Source organism: Saccopteryx leptura, chromosome 2 (assembly GCF_036850995.1).
Source record: "Saccopteryx leptura isolate mSacLep1 chromosome 2, mSacLep1_pri_phased_curated, whole genome shotgun sequence".
NCBI classification, from domain to species: domain Eukaryota; kingdom Metazoa; phylum Chordata; class Mammalia; order Chiroptera; family Emballonuridae; genus Saccopteryx; species Saccopteryx leptura.
This window is the reverse complement of record NC_089504.1, coordinates 100,848,505-100,871,744: the sequence shown is the minus strand read 5'-3', so window position 1 is coordinate 100,871,744 and position 23,240 is coordinate 100,848,505. Positions and strand designations below refer to the sequence as shown.

General features: G+C 47.8%; 1 protein-coding gene across 1 annotated transcript; it reads right to left on the bottom strand.

The window, feature by feature from the left end:
- Positions 1-5,099: 5,099 nt before the first annotated feature.
- Positions 5,100-11,548, bottom strand: LOC136391471 (NUT family member 2G-like). Its single transcript, XM_066363159.1, is given in 7 exon segments — positions 5,100-5,903; positions 6,414-6,530; positions 6,949-7,232; positions 7,692-7,831; positions 8,332-8,460; positions 8,817-9,534; positions 11,533-11,548. Coding segments are annotated over 7 exon segments (2,208 nt in total).
- Positions 11,549-23,240: the final 11,692 nt, after the last annotated feature.

The following is a 23,240-nucleotide window of genomic DNA, read 5'->3' as shown; positions in this document are numbered from 1 at the left end:
TGGCTGCATGGAGTGGCAACAATGGCCCCGGAGCCCCAGTGTGGGGGCCTCGGGTGTGACCTGAGCCAATGCTGCTGCTCACCAGGCAAAGATTCGTGAGGAAGGTGGCACCTCTGGTATGAGCAGTGAGTGTGTCTCACGGGTTGTGTGTGCTGTCATCTCCCAGGCATGGGCACTGTGGGTCCTGGCTATTTCTCTTCCCACTCAGACATCACTGACCAGGGTCATACTTTGTTCCCACCTGGGTAACTTGGCAGCATTTGGTGACTAGGCAAAGGGAGGGGCAGAGCCTCAGACAGACATTAGATGAAACAAACTTTAGACAGTTTTGTGCATAGACCTGGTCATATTGAATAAAGGCATTCAGAATAAAGGCCACATTGTTCAAATTCAAGCTTATTTTTGAAATATTATAAAGCAAAACTCGTTAAAGACTGTGAGGAGACTAAAGAGGCTGGTTGCTCCAGTGGTGTGTGGGAGAGGGTGTGCATGAGGGGGATGGTGTCCCGGAGTGGGAGCTGGCAGGAGGCCCAGGGGCCGCGTGCGGGCAGGTGGACATCTCAGGGTCTCCCATGGCTGACTGGTGTGGGCAGCTCTTTGCCTGACATCTCGGGCCTTGGCGATATAAAGGTCTCCAGGCCATCTCTCTAGTCAGCTGTGTGTGAGCAGACTTTCTAATGTAGGAATGTGGCCATGTGACTAGAGATGCCTGAATCAGGGGTCCACTTCTACAAGCAGCTTGAGATTTGGGAACCTGCTTTGGAGTGGGGGAAGCAGAAAACGGAGGGATGATGGAGTGAGCCCATTGGGGGGATGTTCTGGGATAATCTACACAATCCAAAATGGCAGGCTTCTCTGTCTGTGGGAAATCAGCAGCTACCTGATGTCACTCTGATGACTTTAGGTACAAATAAGTGCAGATTATGGAGTCCCTGTTCAGATAGAGGGATCGTGGAGTTGGGGCTGATTGGGTAGGCTCTGTAGAGTTGGCCATATATTGACATTGACCTACTGCAATGGGCTGTTGTAAGTCATTCATTTATTTCTTCCTTCATTCATTTTTCTTGCCTCTCTAATATATGTCAGGGAAGAGTTTAAGTGTTCTAAAAATATCAATAAAATCTATCTCATTTGATTTGTTATTTAAGGTCACTCTTCCTTGTTGATTTCACTGGGGAACAAAATTTTTGTTGCATCCACAAAAACACTTGTTCTTACCTAATTCGAGTGTGCTGATCTCAAATCTGACATTAGTTTTTCTCTTTAAGCTACAGGATTTTTGCAATTCAAGATTTTAGGTTTTCATCTTATTGTAAAATTTTCAACATTTAGTTTAACATAAGGAAGTAGAATGTCTTTTTGGGCATCATCTTTGTGAAAATATAATAATTTATATAATGCAATAAATACACTAATACACTAAAAGATACGATTTCGTCAGAATTTGTCTACAATTTTAAAGTAGAGTATATTAAAACACTTATTTAAACATAGAATTTGCGCAAAACTTATTTAAATTCTATTCAGGTAAAAATTTGCGTTTGTAGCTCTTGCGTTTGTATACTTGTCGAGGACAATCTCTTTTGATGCTCCAGCAGTAGTCTGCTCATCACTAACAGCTCCAAGATTTTCGGGAAACTTATCAAGGTGACTGTTCAGGAAGTGAATCTTAACGCTTCTGTTACATCCAATGTCATGGAAAGCCAACAGCATCCTTTGAACCAGAAGTTCATAGTTTTCTGCTTTTTTGTTGCCAAGGAAGTTCTTTGTAACTGCCACAAAAGACTGCCATGCTGTTTTCTCCTCCTTATTCATCTTCCTGGCAATTCTTCATCACATATGAGGGTTTGAATTTGAGGTCCATCGAATACATCTGTTTTTATCTTCTCGAAAGACAAAGCAGCAAGAGCAGAAATAATATGTTGAAAGCATTCACTTTCTCTATTTAAAGCCTGAACAAACTGCTTCATTAAGCCAAGTTTGATGTGAATTGGGGGAAAATGATCCTGTCTTGGTTATCTACAGGTTCATTCATAATATTTTGCATCCCTACTTCCAGAACTTCACGTTTTGGCCAGTGTTCTGTGTCCAGTGTTTCTTCCAAGCTCTGCTGTCCCACAAACACAGAAAGCAAGGATATTTTGTGAAACCTTTCTGTTGTCCTTGCAGGAAATTTACCATTTTAAGATCCACACAAATAATCCAGTTATGCTCCTCATACTTCAGAAAGTTGAGGACAATTTTTATGTCATTATAATCTTCTCGCAGATTAGTTGAATAACCAATTGGAACCACTGCATAAACATTACCGTTGTGTAGAACACATTTCAGACTCTGTTTAGAGCTGTCAAGAAATAGCCGCCATTCTGTTGGACTGTAAGTGGTAACACCTAGCTGGCTGACAAGACTGCTGATACCATGACAGTAAACAAACTGTTTGTCTTTGGAAAAAATGTCCACAAAAATTTGTTAACACTTCCTGAAATGGGATACTTTAGCTGACTGGTGAAGTACATTCTTTTCTTGAAGACTGGAGGCTAATAACTCAGCTGCTTTCTTTGATAAGCCCAAATCTCTTACTAAGTCATTCAATTCGGGTTGGCTAAACAGCTGAGGGGTTAATGACTTCTTGGTATCAGAAGAAGATCCTTCAAATTCTACAACCATTTCCTCATGCATCTTATTAAAATACACTTGATCACCATGTTCTTCTAAGGACTTTCTTCGTCCTTAGAAGAAATGAAACCATTGAAAACTGGAACCGGGAGTGTCTCAGAGTGTGGGATAGGTCATATTGCTGAAGGAATATTAGGATATGTGATCATATGCCATTTTTTCTTGCCAATGCCCTTTGTATGGATCAGACAGAAATAACAGTCACTGCTGTGGTCCTTAGGTTCACTCTAAACCATGGGAATACCAAAAGGCATTCCTTTGCATTTTCCTTTTGTTCAGTCACGAAGCATTTCCTTACAATTATGACACACAATATGAGGAGCTCAATTCTTGTCTTGATCGCCAAGGGGAGGTAGAAAATAGGCAATATATGCACGTGTCATAAATGATGAAATATTGTGCCTTTGATGTTGAAGAGTATAACAGCCACATATATAACAGAAGGTGTCAGGACTATTCTTTTTTTTTTTTTGTATTTTTCTGAAGCTAGAAACGGGGAGAGACAGTCAGACAGACTCCTGCATGTGCCCGACCGGGATCCACCCGGCATGCCCACCAAGGGGTGACGCTCTGCCCACCAGGGGGCGATGCTCTGCCCCTCCAGGACGTCGCTCTGTTGCGACCAGAGCCACTCTAGCACCTGGGGCAGTGGCCAAGGAGCCATCCCCAGCGCCCGGGCCATCTTTGCTCCAATGGAGCCTCGGCTGCAGGAGGGGAAGAGAGAGACAGAGAGGAAGGAGAGGGGGAGGGGTGGAGAAGCAGATGGGCGCTTCTCCTGTGTTCCCTGGCCAGGAATCGAACCCGAGACCTCTGCACGCCAGGCCGACGCTCTACCACTGAGCCAACCGGCCAGGGCCGGGACTATTTTTACATTTACACCTACTCAAAGAAGACATGATTCAATCTTAAAACAAAATAAGAGGGTGTTTTCATCAGATAATAATTTTTTACATTTAAAAACACTACAATTATGTAAAAGTAATGTCTGTAAAACATTAATTGCCTTGTGGTTATGTTCAATCCAAGAGTCGTTGCCCTTTAGCTCCAATTTAAAATCCAATGCATTCCATTAACTGTAACAAGAAAAAATTAAAATTGCATAAAAACTAGAGCATGCAACAAAAAAATGGATTTCAGATTTGGAATCAGCGATGCAGAAATATATAGAAACAGTTCTAAAACCTCATGCAACAGAAAATGAAAAATATAAATTGTTCCCCAGTGTTTTCTGTCTGGATAATCTACCCACTGATGTCAATGGGGTTAAAGTCCCCAATGATTACTGTATTTTGCTTTATATATGTAGGTGCTCCTACATTCAGGACATAAATGTTTACAAGGGTTATCTACTTTATATATTGTTCCCTTTATCATTATGAAATGCCCTTCCTTGTCTCATGATAACCTTTATGAAGTCTATTTTGTCTGATATAAATATTGGTATCTCAGCTTTTTGGGGGGAGTTTCTATTTGCATGAAATATCATTTTCCATCCCTTTACTTTCAGTTTGTGTGTGACTTTACATCTGAAGTGAGTTTCTTGTTGACAGCATATATAAGGGTCTTGTTTTCTGATCCATTTAGCCACCCTACCTCTTTTGATTGGAACATTTAAACCATTTACATTTAAAGGTATTATGGATACATATGTAGTTATTGTCACTGTATTATTCATATTTATGATCCCCCCCCCTTTTATTCTTAAAGAAATCCTCTTACAGTATTACATTTCTTGTAATACTGGTGTGGTGGTGATGAACTCCTTTAGGTTTTTTTTGTCTAGAAAGCTGTTTATCTATCTTTTGATTCTAAACGATAGCCTTGCTGGGTATTATAGTCTTGGTAGAGCTGAGGATTTCTAAGCATTGTTAATCTACTGCTTCTGGGACACAGGATGAAGAGAGAGAAGCTTTCTGAAGGCAAGAACTGATTCCAGTTTATTCTATGAAATTGGTTAATGGCCCAGAGAACTGAGAGTCTCAAAAGAAGCTCCCCATGCCTAGAGGGAGTAGGGTGATGGGAGGAGTCCCTGGAGATTAAAGAACTGGTTTCTCCTAGGAGCAATTGGAAGGGGTTCCTCTCAATCTGAACAGAGGTGATTGGAGGGTTTCCTGTGGATCCATAGCACCCGTGACCTCCCACAGTCTTTCTTCCTTTCAGGTTCTCTCTCCTTGAAGCAGCTCACACCCAAGTACAGAGACTGGCCACCAGAGCATTTCTCAATAAAACCCTCTTTATTCATAATTTACCCATAATTCCCCTGAGGTGCTGCTCCTACCCACCCCCTGCACCTGGGCCCACCCCCACCCTCACTATCCTGCCCTCCCTCCTGGTCGCCCATCTCCCTATGTCAGTAGAACAGCCAGGATCAGCCCTGGGCTGTGGAGGATCCCTTGGCTCCTCTGGGGACAGCCAGGTCCCATCTACTCTGGGCCCTCTGGGGGGCTGGCACAATCTCCATACTGGCTGCAGGGCCGCTTCCTCCAACTCCCTGTGACAGAGTCACACTTTCTCTTCTGAGGCTGTGAGGAGCGAACCAGCCCCAGAACCAAGGCTGGCTTCACGGAGGCCCCGAAGTTGGCCCCTGGGAGCGGGGTATCCTCGCTGTGGGCTGGGCCTCCACCCAGAGCGTGCTTCCTGGACTTGGAGGCTGCAGAGGCAGCTCTGCTGAGGCTTAGTGTCTGAAAGAACTGGCACTGGGCAGCTCCACGGGGCCCCCGACCTCCAGGACAGTCAAGGCCCGAGGCAGGGACAGGACTCAGGGAGAGCCCACAGGGCAGCAGGTTGTTAGGAGAGCCCAAGAGGAAGGCCAAGCTGGGGAGATCCTCCTCATCCTCACTGGACCAGTCCACTGGCCCGCGAGTTTTCCCAACGAGAGTGGTCCCTCTGGGAATGGAGTCAGAGTAAGTGTGCTTGTGACCTTGGGGAGCAGAGGTGGGGCATCGAGCTTGGTGTGGTGGGCAGTCCTCATGTCCTGAAGGGACAGCAAAGGCTTTGGGCCTGGATGGGTGGGTGTCTGCCTGACCGTGCTTTTTATGGTCTTTTAAGTCAGTCTCTGGTGAGCAGGCTTTGTCATTGATCCCCAGCAGGGGGTCATGGTCATGCGTCTGGGCATCTTGTTCAGTTGCAGAGTTGGGAGGACTTGGGTCCAATTGGGGTGCCCGGTGACTTTGGGGTGCCTGCAAACCTTCCTCCTCCTTCAAGGCCTGGAGTCACTTCTCTATCAGCTGGGAAGAAGAGGAGACAGTGACTGACTCCGCGCATGCGTGTGACGGGAATAAGAGAGTGGGTAATGGGACAATGGCATTGGGGGGAGGTGGGCAGGGGATGATACCACGACTCAAATCCAAAACACACACGTGCCCCTCCTGCCATTCTTCGCACCATATTCCCAGCTTTCTGTCCTTCCCTCCCCTCTGGGCTCCCACCCTCTCCTTCTATCACCTTCTTCCTGCTATAGTCCTCTCCTTGTCGTCCTGCACTGCACCCCCCGCAGAGCTGGCCCCTCACATGCCATGCCTACAGCCAGGGTGGGTGGACAGAGTCATGTGGACCTCTGTCTTGGGTTTGCACTGCCCTGGTTTACCAGGGCGCTCTCTCCCATGGCTCACCTGTGGCCCCCCAATCCCTGATCTACCTGGAGTCCCTCCATCCAACTCATTTGAGGCCTTTTCTTCCTTAGGTTCACCTGGCGTCTCCCTCCCATCTTCCTAAGGTCCCTCCATCCCCTAGCTCACCTGGGCAAGACTGAGTTCTTCTTCCTGCTCCAACTCCTCTTCTAGGGCCAAGAGATCCAGCTGTGCTCCTGGGGAATTGAGTTGTGCCAGGAACTGGGGGTGAATGACCGCCTCCACCTGCGACAGAAGGAAGGGCTGTGAGCAGCCTCAGCAGGGAGTCACCTGTGAGTCAGCGGGACTTGGAGGAAAAGTGGAAAAGCAAGGACCCACACCATCCTCTTGCGCAGGTGGGTGTTTTATACCATCATGGTTGTCAGCTACAAGCACACATACATACACACACACACACACAAACAAGGAACATACACATATACCAACACATAAGGGCACACCCATGTGCACACAGATACACACACCATTACTACACCCCTGCACAGCACACACACATGCACACACACACTCACACCTACACAGGCACCCAGCTCAGGAGCAAATAATGGAGCTTAATTCCATTAGTTTGGACAGAACCCAAGTCTGGGAGCTCGAGTGCCACCCTCTGGAATCCTGCAGACCGCGGGGCTCTGAGCCAGCCCACCTTGGTGAGGAAGTCTTCCTGGGAACACAGCTTTTCCATGTAGCTCCAGAGACCTGGGTCTGAGTAGGTCCCATCCTCTTCCTGCTGTGACTCCTTTCTGTCCTCATCCCACTCTCCGCCTGGCTCCCCGGGGGCTGAGTGGGCCGGCCCCACCAGCTCGTCCATGATGTCCATGTACTCTTTCACAGCCTCAGGGGGGATCTCCGTGGGTGCCTTGGTCTCCCGAGCTTGCTGGTGTCTTTGGGCGGGTTGGGCTCTGGGTACAGCCTTCCTGGGCATGCACGCTGGAGCGGAGAGGGAAGAGGAGGGAGTGAGAGAGGTTAACGCTTCTGCCTCCTGAGCATGTGGCAGTGAGGGCAGTGTTTGGGGGGTATTAACGTGGGTGCAGTCAGGTCAGGACTACTGATGCTGTGTGACCGTGTGAGGGGAGAGGAAAGAGGGGAGCACCCAAGACACTCATGAGGAAGGACATGTAGAGCCACCGATTCTCCAAGGGGCCCTGTCCAGCCTGCTACTTAGCAGACTTTCTGTGAGGTCTTGACAAGGAGCTGGGAGAGCGGTTAAGAGAGTTGACCAGGTCCAGACCCCATGGTGACAAGGGGCACTGAGGCCCTGCCTCTCATGGCTGTTGCAGCTGGAAGACCAAAGCCCCTTGAAGGAAAAGGACCAATGAGGGGACAGTGGCCTGCTCTAAGCCCCTGCTGCCCTTGGCCACGGGCTCCTGTGGGAGCGTCCTGCTGTACCTGGCTGTGGGCCCACCACTGGGGCTGGGGGACCCCGAGGATCAGGTCTCGGTGGGGCTGGAGGAGGCGGGTCTTGCGTCCCCTTCGTCCACTGCAACTTCTGAATCTCTATCTCCTCTTCTGCCTCAAACTCCATGAACCTGGGGGTGAGGGAGTCACAGGCTGTGCTGAGGAGGAGGCTGCCCAGAGCCCAGCACAGGCAGCGGCCCATGGAGGGACGAGAGAGCAAGTGCCTTGGCCATCAGGGTCCGGACAGGGGGCCGACTGGGGGATGTCATTCCCTGCACAGCCCCGCTGGCTGGAGTCGGACCTTACTGGGCTGGGCACATTCACTTCAGCCTGTCCTGAGCCTTCAGGTCCAGCCAAGGATGGGTCAAGATCAGGGGAGGGTGGAGCTCCCGGGGGAGGTAGGACAGAAGAACCCACACTCTGAAGGTGAGGGAGAGGCTTCTGGTGGGGAGAAGGCCTCTGGGCCTGTGGGGATGTGGTACTGACCAACACCCCTCCTTGCTACATCCTCTCTGATGAGCCCCGCCACAGCTGGACCCTGCCCGGCAGTCAGCCCTCAGTCCACACTGTGGTCAGTGCCCCTCCCCCACCACACACACATTCAGCTCTCAGGCCCAGAAACCTGACTCACTTTTCTGCCATCTCGTAATAGATCATCCGGTCAAAGTTGTTTTTACTCTGCCATTCCTGCATGGCCCGGCCTAGTCCCTCCTTCAACGTCATGGTGGGCTTCCGGCGGGATAGGGACCGGAGCACTGGGCTGTAATACCGCAGGGTCAGTCACGGTCTGCAGCCTGGCCTCCACCCCCTGGCCCCCCATTTTGGTGGAGCACACGTACCTCCTCCCCCCACAGCATGACTGAGTGCTGCAGGTGAGGGAGGGGCATCTGTGTGTGCAGGACAAGCCTTCCTACCTACTGTAGTCACTCCCTCACCATCACACCAGCCCATGAACGTGGACTTTAGGCTGACCGTCCACTCACACCCTGCAGCTGGGACTCCATCCTCAGACCTTCCTGTCAGCATCCCAGGACACGCCAGCCTGTGTGTCCACCCCACATTCCTCTTCATGTGCAAAGCCCAGCTGAGCCCCGGTGCCCTGCCCAGTGTACTCACATGAAGAAGCAGGACAGAGCCTCTGCATCAGGACTCTGGGGAAGGTGCCTCCGGGCCAGGGCCTTGAAGCGCTGCCAACGTCGGAAGTTTTTGTATACACTATTGTCGTTACCGGAGTCATCCACTGTGGCCTTGGCTAGGGAGGTGGCCAGGCCACCCTCCCTGGAAACCCCATGTGGCCGTGGCCCAGTGTTCACCAGGGAGGTGGTGGGGGCCAGCTGGGCAGCTGGTGGTGGAGCTTGAGGAGGAAGGCCAGGACACAAGCTGCCCTTGCTGGCTGGGGTGGCCCCAAATGCTGAGGTGGGCATAATCGTCTCCACTGCAGAAGCTTCCAAAAAGAGGGGTGCAGGACATGCAGCACCCCCATTGAGGATCCCTGGGGCACTCCAGTTGAGGGGGTCCTGAGTCAGGACAAAGGCCTGAAACTGGGGGAGCTGTGGTCGTGCATTTTCTGACCCGACCTGGAGAACGATGTTGCGAGCCCCAGTCCCAATGGGGCCATGACCAGCATCTCCTGACACCAGGGAAGTCCCGGGCAAAGCCGACAGCACCAGGGGGCCACCAGGAGAGAATGATGGGATCATGAGGGGTGGCAAGTGCTGTTCCCGAGGTGGCTGGTGTGCAGGACCACTAATCTGCAGGGGAAACGGCAGTGCCACGAAAGAGGTCATGGAGGCACCGGGGTTCCTGGTCACATCCGCTCCCAGCACTGCAGATGCTGTTGAGATAAAGGAAAGTGGGGAATGGACTAGGAGAATCAGCAAACAGGACTGAGGTGCTCTGGGTCCCCTGAAGCCACTGGGGAATCAGAGTGGTGAGTCTCAACAGGTCAGGGCCATTTGGATGGGGACACTGTGGAGTTCACAAATATCCTCAAGTCATTGTCACACTCTTGACCTCCGGATGAGAATCAGTCCCCTGGAGAGCTTGCTGCTCCTTCACTAAGGCTCCCTGACCGCTGTCTGTCAGGAATAAGCAGCCCAGCCAGCGCTGACTCTGAGAGCCTCCCGGAAGGTTCCCTGGCACCCGACCCTGCCAGCCTCAGAGGTTGTCACCCACGACATGGCTCTGTGAGAAACGGTCCTAGGCAGACACACTAGAGTTCACGACCTTCCCCAAGGAAAGTTCTAGGCATCCCAAGGCCTTTGTGAACAGTGTCTGAAATGGTAGGGCCCCTTCTCCTCCTCATTCTTCCTTTTGTGTTGTGGTCTCGCACAAGAACAAAAAAGCACTGGAGTGTATCTCTCCACTAGAAGGCACCAGAATCCCGATACAGCCCCTCACACACCACCCAGCATGCACATGCATGTCCGAACCAACAACAGCAAACACTTAACACGGGCCAGGTTCTGCAACTCAGGCCCAGCACTCAGACTAATGGCCACCTCTGGGGTTCTGTTCCCAGGAGAGGGGTCTGAGAAGTCGGTGTTGTTTTCCTTAGATTCTGTCATTTCACAGCCAGCATGGCAGCAGGGAATTAGAAAGGGGCTGGCGAATGGGGAGCAGCGGGGCTATCAGAGGAGTTTTCCAGAAAGCTCCATAGCTGCTGTCGTGTTAGATTGGTTGTGGGACTGCAGATTCTCGTAGTCTGTTCCCACCCACCTCCCAGCCATGGAAAGTGAAGGCGCAGTAAGAACCAGGTGCGAACCCGGTGTCAGTGGGACAAAGGTGTCTGGAATACGCCCCTGCTCAGAGGGCTCATGCAGACCCTAGTCCAGGAGACCAGCTACACACCACGGGCCCTAATCACTCAGGACAGGTGTCCTTGGGCGTGTGCTAATGAGACAGAAGATCGTCTCCCTGCTCCTGTGCCGCTCCCCTGGCCCCCTTTGAAGAGGATCCTCCTTCACAGCGTTTTAAGGGAAAACCAGCCCTGCTGCACATGTGTTCTGCCTGTGAAGCAGTGACAGAGGATATGGCAAACCCTTCATCTCAAGGGTGAGAGGCAGGGCAGAGGGGACACCCTGAGATACAGGACGAGAGGAAGTAGGTCAGAGAACTGAGTTGCCAGAGGGGAACAATTCAGGACAAGTCAGGGAATCAGCAGAGCCCTGTGCTGGTGGAAGTTACCTGGCTGCCCTGCCCTGTCCAAGACCAGCAGCTCCCTGGACCCAGAGGAGTGAGCTCTGGGCTGGGAGCAGTGGAGAAGCTCTGGCAGCGGCAGCTGGAGTCTGTCCAACCTCCCCTCAGGGAGGACATTTCATTGTAGCCTTGGCCACAGACAGCCCCCTGGACAACTTTCTGGCTAAGACCACCCCTCCTCACTGCCTCCATTAGCTCTAGCGTACTCAGTTCAGATCCCACAGGAGGATATTGTGGGCAGCTGCAGGTGCCTGAAGAGCAGGACACAGCACTAGGCTCTCCCGTGACCCTTCCTGTGCTACCACGTGACATAACCCTCTACTCCCAACACACATATGTCCACGTGGCTAGTCTCCCCTCTAGAAAGAATCCATGTATCTGCTGACATTCTCTCTCCATCTCCAGGCATTTCCCGAGTCATCCTGATCCTCCTCTTAGGAGCCCTTCTGTTCAGTGTGGTCACAGGTATCCATTGCCTCCCAGCCTTCCTGGGTGACTGGTCCTTGGAGATCCAGTCCTCTCCTTCCTCTACTTCAGTCCTAACTGTTTCTCCGGTGGAAGTGCCACATATTAACCCCAGGTTTGAGGGACAGCTCAGTCTCTAAACACACCCCTCTCCTAGCTATGGGTTTACCTCCTTCTAAAGCCATCCTGCAGGCTCAGGCACTGACCACAGCTGCCTAGTAGCCTCCACAATGAGAAAATTCAGGTCCAGAACCCAGGGAGTGACCTGCTCCAACAGATGCTCAGCATCCAGTGAGAAGGGAAGAGTTTGAATTTAAACAGCGGAATGTAGGACTCTGGACATTCTGCAGTGGGGGAGGGGCAGAGGGTGGGTGGGGTGATGACATCACATGGAGGACGCTGGCAGGTAGGCAAGAACCATAGTTCCTTTCAAGTATTAAGTGGCAGCATGATTGGTGTGTGCCTCTTTAGTCAATTTATGCATTGGTTTTCTGGATTCACAGCTCAAACGCTTTACTTGATGTTCCCTTTATTTCAGTTCTTGATACATCAACCTATGTTTGGGTCCCTCAACCAGCTTCCTATTGGGCTCTTGGCTTGTACTTCAACACAGGCTACACTTTCTGAACAAAATTCAGAACATACAGACTGAAAAATAATGGGTGCTTACAGCCACACGGAGTCCAGTGTTTGAAACTGGGACTGACTCAGCAGATGCGACATGTTCGTTGCTGAGTGCACACCACTCCTTAGCAAACAGTCCTGTGGCCCCAGGTGCTGTCCAGTGCTGGAGGCTGTGCCATCCGCAGCCGGCCCCGCCTTTCGGATGATCCCCTTCGCTCCAGTCCATCAGGGGCGGGCTCTGCAGTCCGCGGCCAAGACCAGAAATCGCTACCTTTTGTTTCTCAGAGTACTATGGTTGTTGTTCAATGTTTAATTTTTTAAACCTTTTGAGTGATTTTAATGTAATGTTTTAGACAAGTAATGCCTTTGCTTAGTTCACAGTCAAATTGTACTTAATGGGAAATGCAAAATGTGGTGATGAGTCTCTCTCCTTTCCCCTTCCCCTGTCAGCACAGTCTCCTTAACCCCAGGATGCCAGTCTTAGCTGTTTCCTTTAAAATTATCCAGCGGTGTACTATGCAACTAAAGCAAAAGCACACTATTTTTATCTTTAGAAATGCTTTCAGCTTTTACCTCTGGTTAAAAATTAGTATTTATCCCAATATATTTATTTTATGTGTAATATTATTTATATATACTATAATATAATGATTGTCTTTATATTGAAAACATGGCTTCTGTATTTATTTCTGGAGGCTAGATTCTAGGCAAGAAGTCCTATAGTCCCTTAAAATGCATGAAGTACATGAAAGAATAAGTAGCCAGATTTAGTAATTAATGGATGCCCAACAGAATTTGAATTTCAGATACACAGTGAATTAGTTCTATTTATTTATTTATTTATTTATTTATTTATTATTTTTTTAGGTGAGAGGAGAGGAGATAGTGGGGCGGTCTCCTTCCTGGCCCCTGACTGGGATCCACCTGGCAACCCCATCTCAAGATGACACTCAAATCAATCGAGCTGTTTTGAGTGCCTAAGGCTGATGTGCTCTTACCAACCGAGCCATCCTCGGTGCCAAGGGTCATACTAGAACCAATGTAGCCACTGGCTGCATGAGGAGAAGAGAGTTAGAAGGGAGAAAGGGAGAGGGAGAGAAGCATATGGTCACTTCTCCTGTGTGCCCTGACCAGGGATCAAATCTGGGATGTTCACACTCTGGGCCAATGCTCTATCCACTAATCCACTGGCTAGGGCCCACAGTGAATTAGTTTTACTCTTGCAAGTGACCAGAAAGAGGATCTGATGATCTCAGTTTCTTTGGAAAGTATGACAAACTCAAGTCAGTAAGCTGAGTCCTCTAGTGTTATATATATTACAATATTATATATTATTGTGTGTGTGTGTATATATATATATGTAATATTGCAATATAATACAAAAAAAGGAGGGAGTGGAGAGTGAAATTGTTCCTACAATACCTACTATACCAACGGAAACTGTCCCAGTCAAGTCTTGATCAACGTTTTAAAATAACTTTGCAAAAGAAACATATATGAATCAATATTTATTGAAAAATCTTTATATACAAAAAGAATCCACTAAGAAAAATATTCTAGTACAGTAGTGTGCTTGGGAAAACTCTAGGAAGAGTCAGGAGTAAGTATCACTCGCAGTATTTATCCATCGCTGGTCTGCCAAAACTTTTGTGCTGGTTTGTGAAAGAGGTAACCACCCCGATGTATGAAGATTATAGTCTATAATCACTGGGTTCAAGTGTTTCTCAGGTCTAAAATTCTTTGCCAGAATTGTTTATTGGGACACCCAAACTCTGTAGGAGGAAGGATCTTCTATTTTTAGAAACCAGGGAAATTCATCCAAAGGGCACGAGGAACCTGCCCCAATATAAGGACATTGTGCTACTGTAGATAGGTTTCCCCAAACTCTTGCACTAGGGTGATATCTAAGAGCACGGACTGCTCTTGTGCAAGTGCTCCTATCATGGGCGCTGGTCTGAAGGAGGGACTAGGGCCGGTGGCGGAGGTTCCTAAAGAGGAAGATGCCTGGCAGGTTCACAAATTCGCACCCTCCACCTCTTTCCTCTCCTGCAAGGACATCCTGGCTGTAGGGACCTAGCACTAGGACACACGCGCACCCCCTGGGGGTGGGGATCTGTCCTGCAGCGGCTCCCATTGTCTGTTGGACAGTCGGTTGGCCCAGGCAACACACATGCGCTGTTGGGGAGCAGGATGCTCACTGGGCGTCCTGGCTGGGCATGGTCCTGGCATGGCTGCCTCCGGAGTCTGCTACGTGAACAGGGAGGTAAGGGAAACACTCGGATTTCTCACCCCCCAGGCGGCCCCACTCTTCACTGTTGTTCCACTCTGACTGTTCCTCCCAGGTCTGTATTCAGGTCCTTGCAGCTCACTTCCGGTGGTGTTTACACCAGGCAATGGGCGGTGCTGGACTTGGCTAGTTGGGGAGGGGCAAGGCTGACGGTGTCAGGCACGTCTGCGCAGTGGGGTGGGGTCTCTGTGTCCACATGCAGGTTGGCGGGTTGTGGGTGTTTGCGAGCAAGGGGAGGTTGTGCCCGTGGTTTGTGCAGGGTAAGGATCGTGTTGTATTTGGAGGGTGTTGTGCTGCATTGCATGCAAACTCCAGGATTTGCCATCGGTATTTGGGGGGTATTTTCCTGTCCCCCTACCCCTCCCTGAATGTGGGGTTTTGCTGATGGTCGATTTGGAAGGATGATCTGCACGTGCACAGGGCAGTGTTAGAAGAGGTGCTTGTACTACTGCTTGGATGTGTGATGCATTTGCTTGGTATTTGGAGAATGTAGGAGGATCACCGTGTGTTCAGGGTGTGTTGTAGGGTTATGTGTATTTCTTTTTGTGATTTTTCAGGGGTGGTCTGTGCCAGTGTTACAGGACTGGTGGGTGTTGTATACGCAGGGGAGATGTGGTGTTCGTGTGGTTTGATGTGGTGTTTGTGTGACTGGGTATGTATTCTGCGAGATGGAAAAATTAATACTGTATGAGAATTTGGGAGTGTGGGGTTGTGTAGCTGCAGGTAGTGTAGCATTATGTGTGTGTATGTATATGGGACATAGAGTATAGGGTGATGTTTTGGCAAATATATAGCGTACTGGGTAATTGTAGTTATTTGGGGAGCTTGTGGAGAGTTGTGTATGTATTGACTTGGTGTGTATATTCAAGAGCAATGGCTGTATGGGGGAATATTTGCTGGAGCTAAGTGTCTATATATTTCATAAGGGGGCTATTAGGCTTATGTATTTTGGGAAGTGAATATGTGCATCTGGTGAAGAGATGGGTTTCTATGTTTGTACAAGGGAGTGGGAAACTTGTATTTATATGTATCAGGGGTGTGTTATGTGGTGATCTGTTAGTATTTGAGGAGGTGAACACTGACTCATCAGTTAGGGACAATTTGATATTTAGAAGTTGTTTCATATATGGTGTTCTGGAGATATTTCTATGTGTCTTGTGCATGTATACTGGTTTGTGGGTATATCTACCACAGTTGCAGGGATTATCAAAGTTTGTTCATAGGGTATGGGGTTAGGAGTATTAAAAGTGTGTTTCTTTGGAGAATTCTAAAGTATTTCTACATGTATTTGGTAGTAGGTAGTAAGAAATAGTCTGTCAGTATATTAAGGGTGAGAGTAGAATATATATATATGGTGTCCTTTTGTTATATACTGGAAAGGAGAGGTGATGAGGTTGTATTCTGGAGAGGTGGCATAAGGTATAGTGTTTGAGGGACCTCTACATTCAGGGGTTGGGAATATTTGCAAGTATGTATGTGTATATAGGTATATGAGATTTGTACATATATTAGAGTTAAGGGATTGTGAGTGTTTTGTGTCTTGCGTGTATCTGAGCACATGGGTTATATATTCATGAGTGGTTTGTGGGTATTTGTATTTGGGATTTGTGAGTGTATCAGGAGGCTTAGGGTCTTCTTTGTATCTGTTCCAGAATGGAATGCTTGCCGAGTTTGGTCGTTTTCCTTGAATGTATCTTCTCAGTGTTTGTGCAGTGAATGTTTATATATTTGATAAGTATAGGTGTTGTGGCTTCGTATGCATTTGAGTTCCTGGAGCATCTGGGGTGTGTGTTCTAGGGGATGTGAGAGCTCACTATGTGGAAACCAAGACTGTAGGTTGTGTGTGTATGTGTGTCTGTTCAGGAATTATGGAGTGTGTATATTTTAGGGCTGTGGGATTTCACATGGATCTTTTTCTGGGTGGCACATGAGACAATTGTGTAGTTGGTGGTTTTAGAGAGCTTTTGTGTGTAGGTATTCAGTGTGTACACCTGGGCGGTACACTGGTTGCCCATGTTGTTTGTGTATACATAGTTGTAGGTGTAGCAGCTGAATATTCAGAGTAATTAGGGTTTTGTCTGTAAAAATTTAGGTAGTAAGAGATATTCTATCAGCGTATTCATTGAGGGTGAGGGTTGAAATGTTCATGTGTGTTCATATACATACATTCTTTTTAGTTTTAATATATGGGGTGGGTTGAGGGACCTACCCAGTATGTAAATGCATTGTGTGCACGTAATCACGTGAAAGGGGTAGATGCACTGGAACTGGCTGCTGCTAGCTTGTGGTAGTCGATGGCACCTCTCTCTCCTGGGTTCTGTGTTCAGTGACATGGGTAGATAGTTCAAAATTAGTCATGCTAGGACTATTTATACCAGGTACACATCACAAATGAAGTTTTTCCTGCATTCCCTGAGAGTGTTATTTAGCATTCACCGGCACACCATTAGTGCAAGAATATCAGGCGTCAGGAGGTACATGTATGGGAAGCTCTATGTGAATTGTGAGTGGGGCAACTGGGGCTGTGGGCTCTTGTTGGTCTGCATGAACCCTGGTCTTTCTGAATCATTACATTGCTCTGAATCAGGTCAGCCCATTCTTTAGGGTCAAAGAATTCCCACAAATGTTTGTGATTTCCGGCCCCTCTTCATGCAGATGGATTCGGGGTGTCTGTACCTTAGGAAGGAGGTCAGTTTTTAATCACTTGAATGGTTCTGGCATCGGGCCCCCAGGAGGGTGGGCCTGGCAGACAGAGAGCTGTGCGGAGCAGAGCTGTCAGGTATATTATTGGTGTGACAGGCAGCAGCCGGGCAGTCTCGGGGCTTCCTGGATAGGACATCAGATGGCCAAGTGTTCTCCCAGGCAAACTCCCTAAGAATTAGTTGGGAAGCTATAGGTGCTGCTGACTTTTCTGGGGTGTGATGAGGGAACAAGGATACCCTTCCAGTGGGGTCCAGGTTGTGAAAGTCTACAGAGCCTTGTGTCCCTTAGACCAACTGCCCAGGGTGGGGGAGTGTGTTGGGTGTCAGGCTGGTCAGTGGTATCACTGGTTCTCAAGCTATCTCCATGGAAACCTGGATCCTTTGGGATAAGAAGGACTTTAGGGGTCAGTAAAGTGAGAGGAATGGATGTAGGGAGGCTTGACCCTGAGGAGGGCAGGCAGCTGAGACCTGGAGAGATGGGAGTCCCACTCTGAGGAGACACATGGCTCTGATGTTCCTGACACCTGTACACATGCCCTCCTTTGTTTTCTGAAGGCTCGGATGCTTCCAGCCCTGAGATGAAGCTCTTCTCAGCGTCATGTTCTACTGAAAGGGTGTCTGGTCCCTCTTTTCTCTATTTCATGTTGTTCTGAAGTCCAACCAGAGGAAACCACATGATCAGTATAGCCACCAGCTGACCCCACAGATGCCTCTAACCTTCCTTAGTCCCTCCCAAGAATTTCTCTGCCTTCCTTCTTTATATCGAGTCTCCTGGTCTTCTGTCTCTCTCAGGGTGAGTCCTTCTGCCAACAGAATGTACCAACTCACTTGCTTGAATGCCCCAGTAACTATTTCTCTGAGAACTAAAGGTTCCCACGACCCCTCCATCCCTGTCACATGGAGGTGACAGTGTGTTGTACCTGTCACACTGTGTGCTGCTGGCAACATGCAACTCTGCCTGTTTTTACATTTTAAAGAATTTTATGGGTTTAAATAAAAATAGGATACCATTTATAAAAGGTATATGTTTTGAGTTTGTTATTTTGATTTGTTTGGTTTGGTTTTGAAATGGGAGGTCACGGACGCCGGGCTTTAGGGGGGAGGAACAGGAGTATCTGTGTCTTGAATCAGCAACGAAAGTCCCTCTTCAGGAGGAATGAACGGAAATTGCTGGAATAGCTGAGGTTGGACAGAGCTGGTTGCTCTGGGTCTAATTTTTTGAAGTATATATGTATCATACCCTATCCATGGTTAGAAGAAATTTTTTACTCTTTCTTGTTAAAATATGTAGTCTACTGGAAAGTTCTGTCTGTTTTTGGAATAAAACAAAATACAAATTTTTCTTACCGTCAATAAACTTTATTAAATAATATAATTGCCATTATTATTAATGATTTCTTGCCAGCGTGAGGGCAATTTGTATATCCCATTTTTGAAAAAGGTTTTATCTTTTGATGCGAAAAATTGAATCAATGCTTATTTGATATCTTCTTCATTTTTGAATTTTTTGTCCTTCAAAAAATTTTGTAAGGACAAAAACAAGTGATAGTCGGAAGTCCGGGGAATATGGTGGATGCGATAGAATTTCCCAGCCTAGTTCTGCAATTTTTTGATGAGTCCCCAAAGCAGCATGTGGCCTGGCATTATCATGATGCAGTATGGTGTTCTTCCTATTGAACATGGCCAGCCTCTTTTCTTGGACTGCTGCTGTCTTTAAATTATCCAGTTGCTGACAATACTTCTTTGAATTGAGCTTTTCGTTCGGTTTTAAAAGCTTATAATGTATTGGTCTTCAAATGTCCCACCATATACACAACATTCTCTTATTCAGAGTCAAATTTGGTTTAGAGGTGGAAGGGCTAGGTTTTCCGAGTTCACAATATGCCCTTTTCCTTATGATGTTTTCGTAGGTAACCTACTTTTCATCCCCAGTTATCATCCGGTTCAAGAAGGGCTCTATTTGTTCCAAATAAGCAGAGATGTGCATATGACGACTCAATCATCCAAATTCTTCTGACTTAATTCATGTGGCACCCATCTTGAATATTTCCACACTAATCCTATCTTCTGAATATGGTCCGAAATGGTTTGCTGAGCTGAATTAAGCCTTTCTGCAATCTCCGATGTTGTCAGAAAAGGATCTTGCTCCAACATGGTCTTAACAACATCATCGTCAATCAAAGATGGTCGCCCAGAACGTGGCTTATCAGAAAGGTCGAAATCACCTGGTTTGAATTTTTTGAACCATCTTCTGCATGTTCTATCAGAAACTGTACCTTCACCAAACACTTTCAATAAATTTCTACATGCTTCTGTAGCATTTCTTCCTTGTTGAAATTCGTATAAAATTACAGTAGCGTAAATGAACTTTATCAGTAGCCATGGGTACACTATCGCTTCACACATAAGACTAACGTGAATCAACTTTGTTTTAGTTAATTTGGTACGTCAGTATGTATACATTAAGTGATAAAAATAGAGAGGCACACATGCACCAAATAAACATGCTTACGTATCGAAACTTGTTGTGATAGAAACGGACAGAACTTTCCAGTGGACCTGATAGTTGGAAAAATTTTTCAATTACAGTTGACATTCAATATTATATTAGTTTCAAGTGTACAGCATGGTGATTAGACATTTATATAATCTGACATCATACATAGTTCTTACTAATATTGATTGTATTCATTTTGCTGGACTTGACATCCCTGTGACTGTTTTAATAACTGGAGCTTTGAATTTCTTAATCCCTTCCCCTTTTTCACTCTTCCCCTCAACCCCCTCCCATCTGGCAACCACCAAAATATTCTCTGTCTCTATGAGCTTGTTTCTGTTTGTTTATTTTGTTTTTTAGGTCCACATATAAGTGAAATCATATGGTATTTGTCTTTCACAGTCTGACATATTTTACTTAACATAATGCCCTCTAAGTTCTTTCATGTTGTCACAAATGACAGGATTTTATTGTTTTTTATTGGGAGGGTGAATAATATTAATATTCTACTGTATATAGTAAAACATCTTCTTTATCCATTTGTCTATTGATGGACACTAAGTTTGCTTCCATATCTCTGCTATTGTAAATAATGCTGTAATGAAGATAGAGATGTCTTTCTGAATTAGTGTTCCGGGTTTCTTCAGATAAATACCCAGAAGTGGAATTGCTAGGTCCTTCTTTGTTTGTTGGAATAGCCTTTGTTTTAAAGTGTATTTTGTCTGATTTAACTATTGCTACCCTACTTTTTTTTTCCTTAATCCATTTGTAGGAAATACCTTTTTCCATCCCTTTACTTTCAATCTGTGTCTGTCTTTCTGTCTGAGGTGGGACTCTTGTAGACAGCATATGCAAGGGTCTTGTTTTCTTATCCATTCAGCCACCCCGTGTTTTTTAATCGGAGCTTTTAATTTATTTACATTTAAAGTAACTATTGCTAATTATATAGTTATTGCTATTTTATTTATATTTATATTCCTTTTTTTTCCTCCTTCTTCTTCTTGAAGAATTCCCTTGAACATTTCTCATCCCGCTGGTGTGACAGTGATTAGCTCCTTCAGGTGTGCGCTTTGTGAAGCTAAGTGGGTGGTGCTCTGCTGTGGTCTGAAGCTGATCACTGGGTGTGTTTGTCCTGGGGCCTCTTAGGCTGGGCTCTGCTGTTGACGAAGGTCAGCTGCTGTCTGTGCCTGGCCTGTGGCCACCTGGTAGGAGCTACAGAGTGATTTGTAATTGGTGGCTGCCCGTGCTAGGCGTGTGGCAGGGGCCCCACTGGAATTCATGCTGGCTGCCACCGGAGCTGGGCCTGGGGCTGCTGGTCCGGCAGACCTCCTGGGAGTTCTCAGGAGAGTGTAGCAGGCCGGGAGGGCTGCTGCTGAAAGAGGGTCCGGCAGTGCGTGAGTGGGCGTGACCATCTCAGGGCCGCCAGCTCAGGGGGTGCAGTGTTTGCCAGAGGCATGCAGATTCAGGTTTGGCGCCTGCCTGTGCCTATAGGTGGTGAGAGAGGAGGCTCAACTGGAGCAGTCCTGGCTGCCCCTCCCACGCTCTTGCCCTGAAATGAAGCCACGCAATTTAGTTTCTCCCCAGGTGTTCCTGCTGCTTTTGATCTGCTGCCTCTTCTCTGGAGCTGCGGGCAAGTGTTTGGGAGAGTTTGTGTACAGGCCCTTTATGAGGATGACTGGCTTCCCAGCAGCCCTGGTCTCACCCGGATGGAGTTCTGACTGATTTTTGCAGCCAAGTGTTGTGGGGACGCCTCCTCCTGGCTCCGGTGCTCTGGGATGGGGAGCCTGTTGTGGGGCTGGGCCCTTGCTCCTCAGGGGCCTCTGCAGCAGAGCTAGCCTGCCTGTTTCCTAATCGGAGCACGTGGGTGCCTGTTTCCTTCTCCACTCCTCTCACCAGCCTCCACATGGCGCTTGCGTGTGGGAGCTTCACTCAGCTGGTCTCAGGTGGTTCTCCAGGGTGACTGTACTTGAGTGTAATTTTGACATGGTTGTGGGAGGAAGCGAACACAGCGTTCACCTGCTTTGCCATTCTGACCCAAAGTCTGCTCTCGGGTTTCTCGTATAAGACAGAAACATGAGCAGGTATATAAAACTCTCCAGCTACGGTTTCTCCCGTTGTACCAACAGGAATTTCTCACAAGAGTTGCCTATATTTTGTTTCCACTTTTTAACCCCTAGTCAGTTCCCAGCCCCCCTAACTGGGCTTCCCATCCCCACCCCCACCCCCACCCGCCACTGCAACATCTCTGGCGGAGCAGCTCGCGCCCACGGCCTCGCGACTCTCAGTAGCGTCCTGCACAGATGCGCAGCCTCCGGTGTGAAGCCTGCCCCACCGGGCTCCGTCACGCCTTCCCCTGGTCCCTCCCTGCTCTTTAACCACCTTCATACCTTTGCACCCCCAGGTCCGATCATCAAATAGGAGCGTTTCTGTACATTTCCGTGTTAGGCAAGCTCATGGATACTTTTATGGTCAGCATCATTTTAAGTGAGGTTTTGGTTACTTGCAGCTATTTGTACACTGTTCTGGCTTCATTTAGCATTGAGTTACCAACTATACACTTATCAATATCGCTGTGCTAGACTAATCCTCAGAGTTTCAGATTCATAAAGTTAGAGACTGACTTGGAATCATACATAGTTACCTTGAAAATTCTTTTAACTCAGTATGCCTGAAGGCCGCACTGTAATTGTCCCTTACACCCAGCAGGCTCCTCCACCCTCTACTTCAGCAAGGTGTGTCCATGTCTAATGAGTTGTGCAGATGGAGACCTTGTCGCCATCCTTGTTACCTCCTTTTCCTTTGCCATCTTAGCTGGTCCTTCATTAGGACACCGGGCACGTAGACACAGAGATCTCCAGGCCTGGCATTCACCCTCCTGGTGCTCCCTTCCCCTGGAGTGCGGGTGGGACTGTCTTGCATCTAACAAGTAGAATCAACAGAAGTCACTTCTGAGAGTTGGTCACAGAGATGCAGAGACTTCCACTTGTTCCCTTCGCAGTCTTCACAGCCTGTTTGCTGCACTGAAGCACATGGCCCTGTTGTGAGCAGCCTGCGTGGCAAGGATGTCTCTTGTCACCAGCCAGAAAGTCTGTGAGGATCTGCCAGCAACCACATGAGGGACGTGCGAAGCTGACCCTTCCCGAAGTATGCCTGAGATGATGGCAGTCCTGGCTGCCACCTGGACTGCTGTTTGTGACAGGCAGTGAGCTGGAGATGCCAGCAGAGCCACACCTAGCTCTTGACCCGTAGGCACCCCAAGATTGTCACTGGTGGCTATAAGTCACTCAGTTTGGGGGGGACATTTTATACAGTACAAGTAATATGAACCTTTACTGACTTTTTCTTCTACTTCCTGTAAGCACATTACAGTTGTCTTGGGGTGGGGGCTTGTTTAAAATATACACATTTGAGCCTGGCCTGTGGTGGCGCAGTGGCTAAAGTGTCGACCTGGAATGCTGAGTCACTGGTTCGAAACCCCGGGCTTGCCTGGTTAAGACAATATGGGAGTTGATGCTTCCTGTCCCTCACCCCTTCTCTCTCTCTCTCTCCCATCTCTAAAATGAATAAATAAAATCTTTTAAAAATAGTTAATATATATATATATATATACACACACACACACACACACACACATTTGATGCCACCCTCTGGCTCCAATTGTTGAGCCTAGAATGGGGCACTGGGATCTATCTCTCTTGTAAGAAGCATTCTGGAGCTGCTGATGGTGGTTCAAGGCGCAAGCACTGAGACATTCTGTGCAGATACCC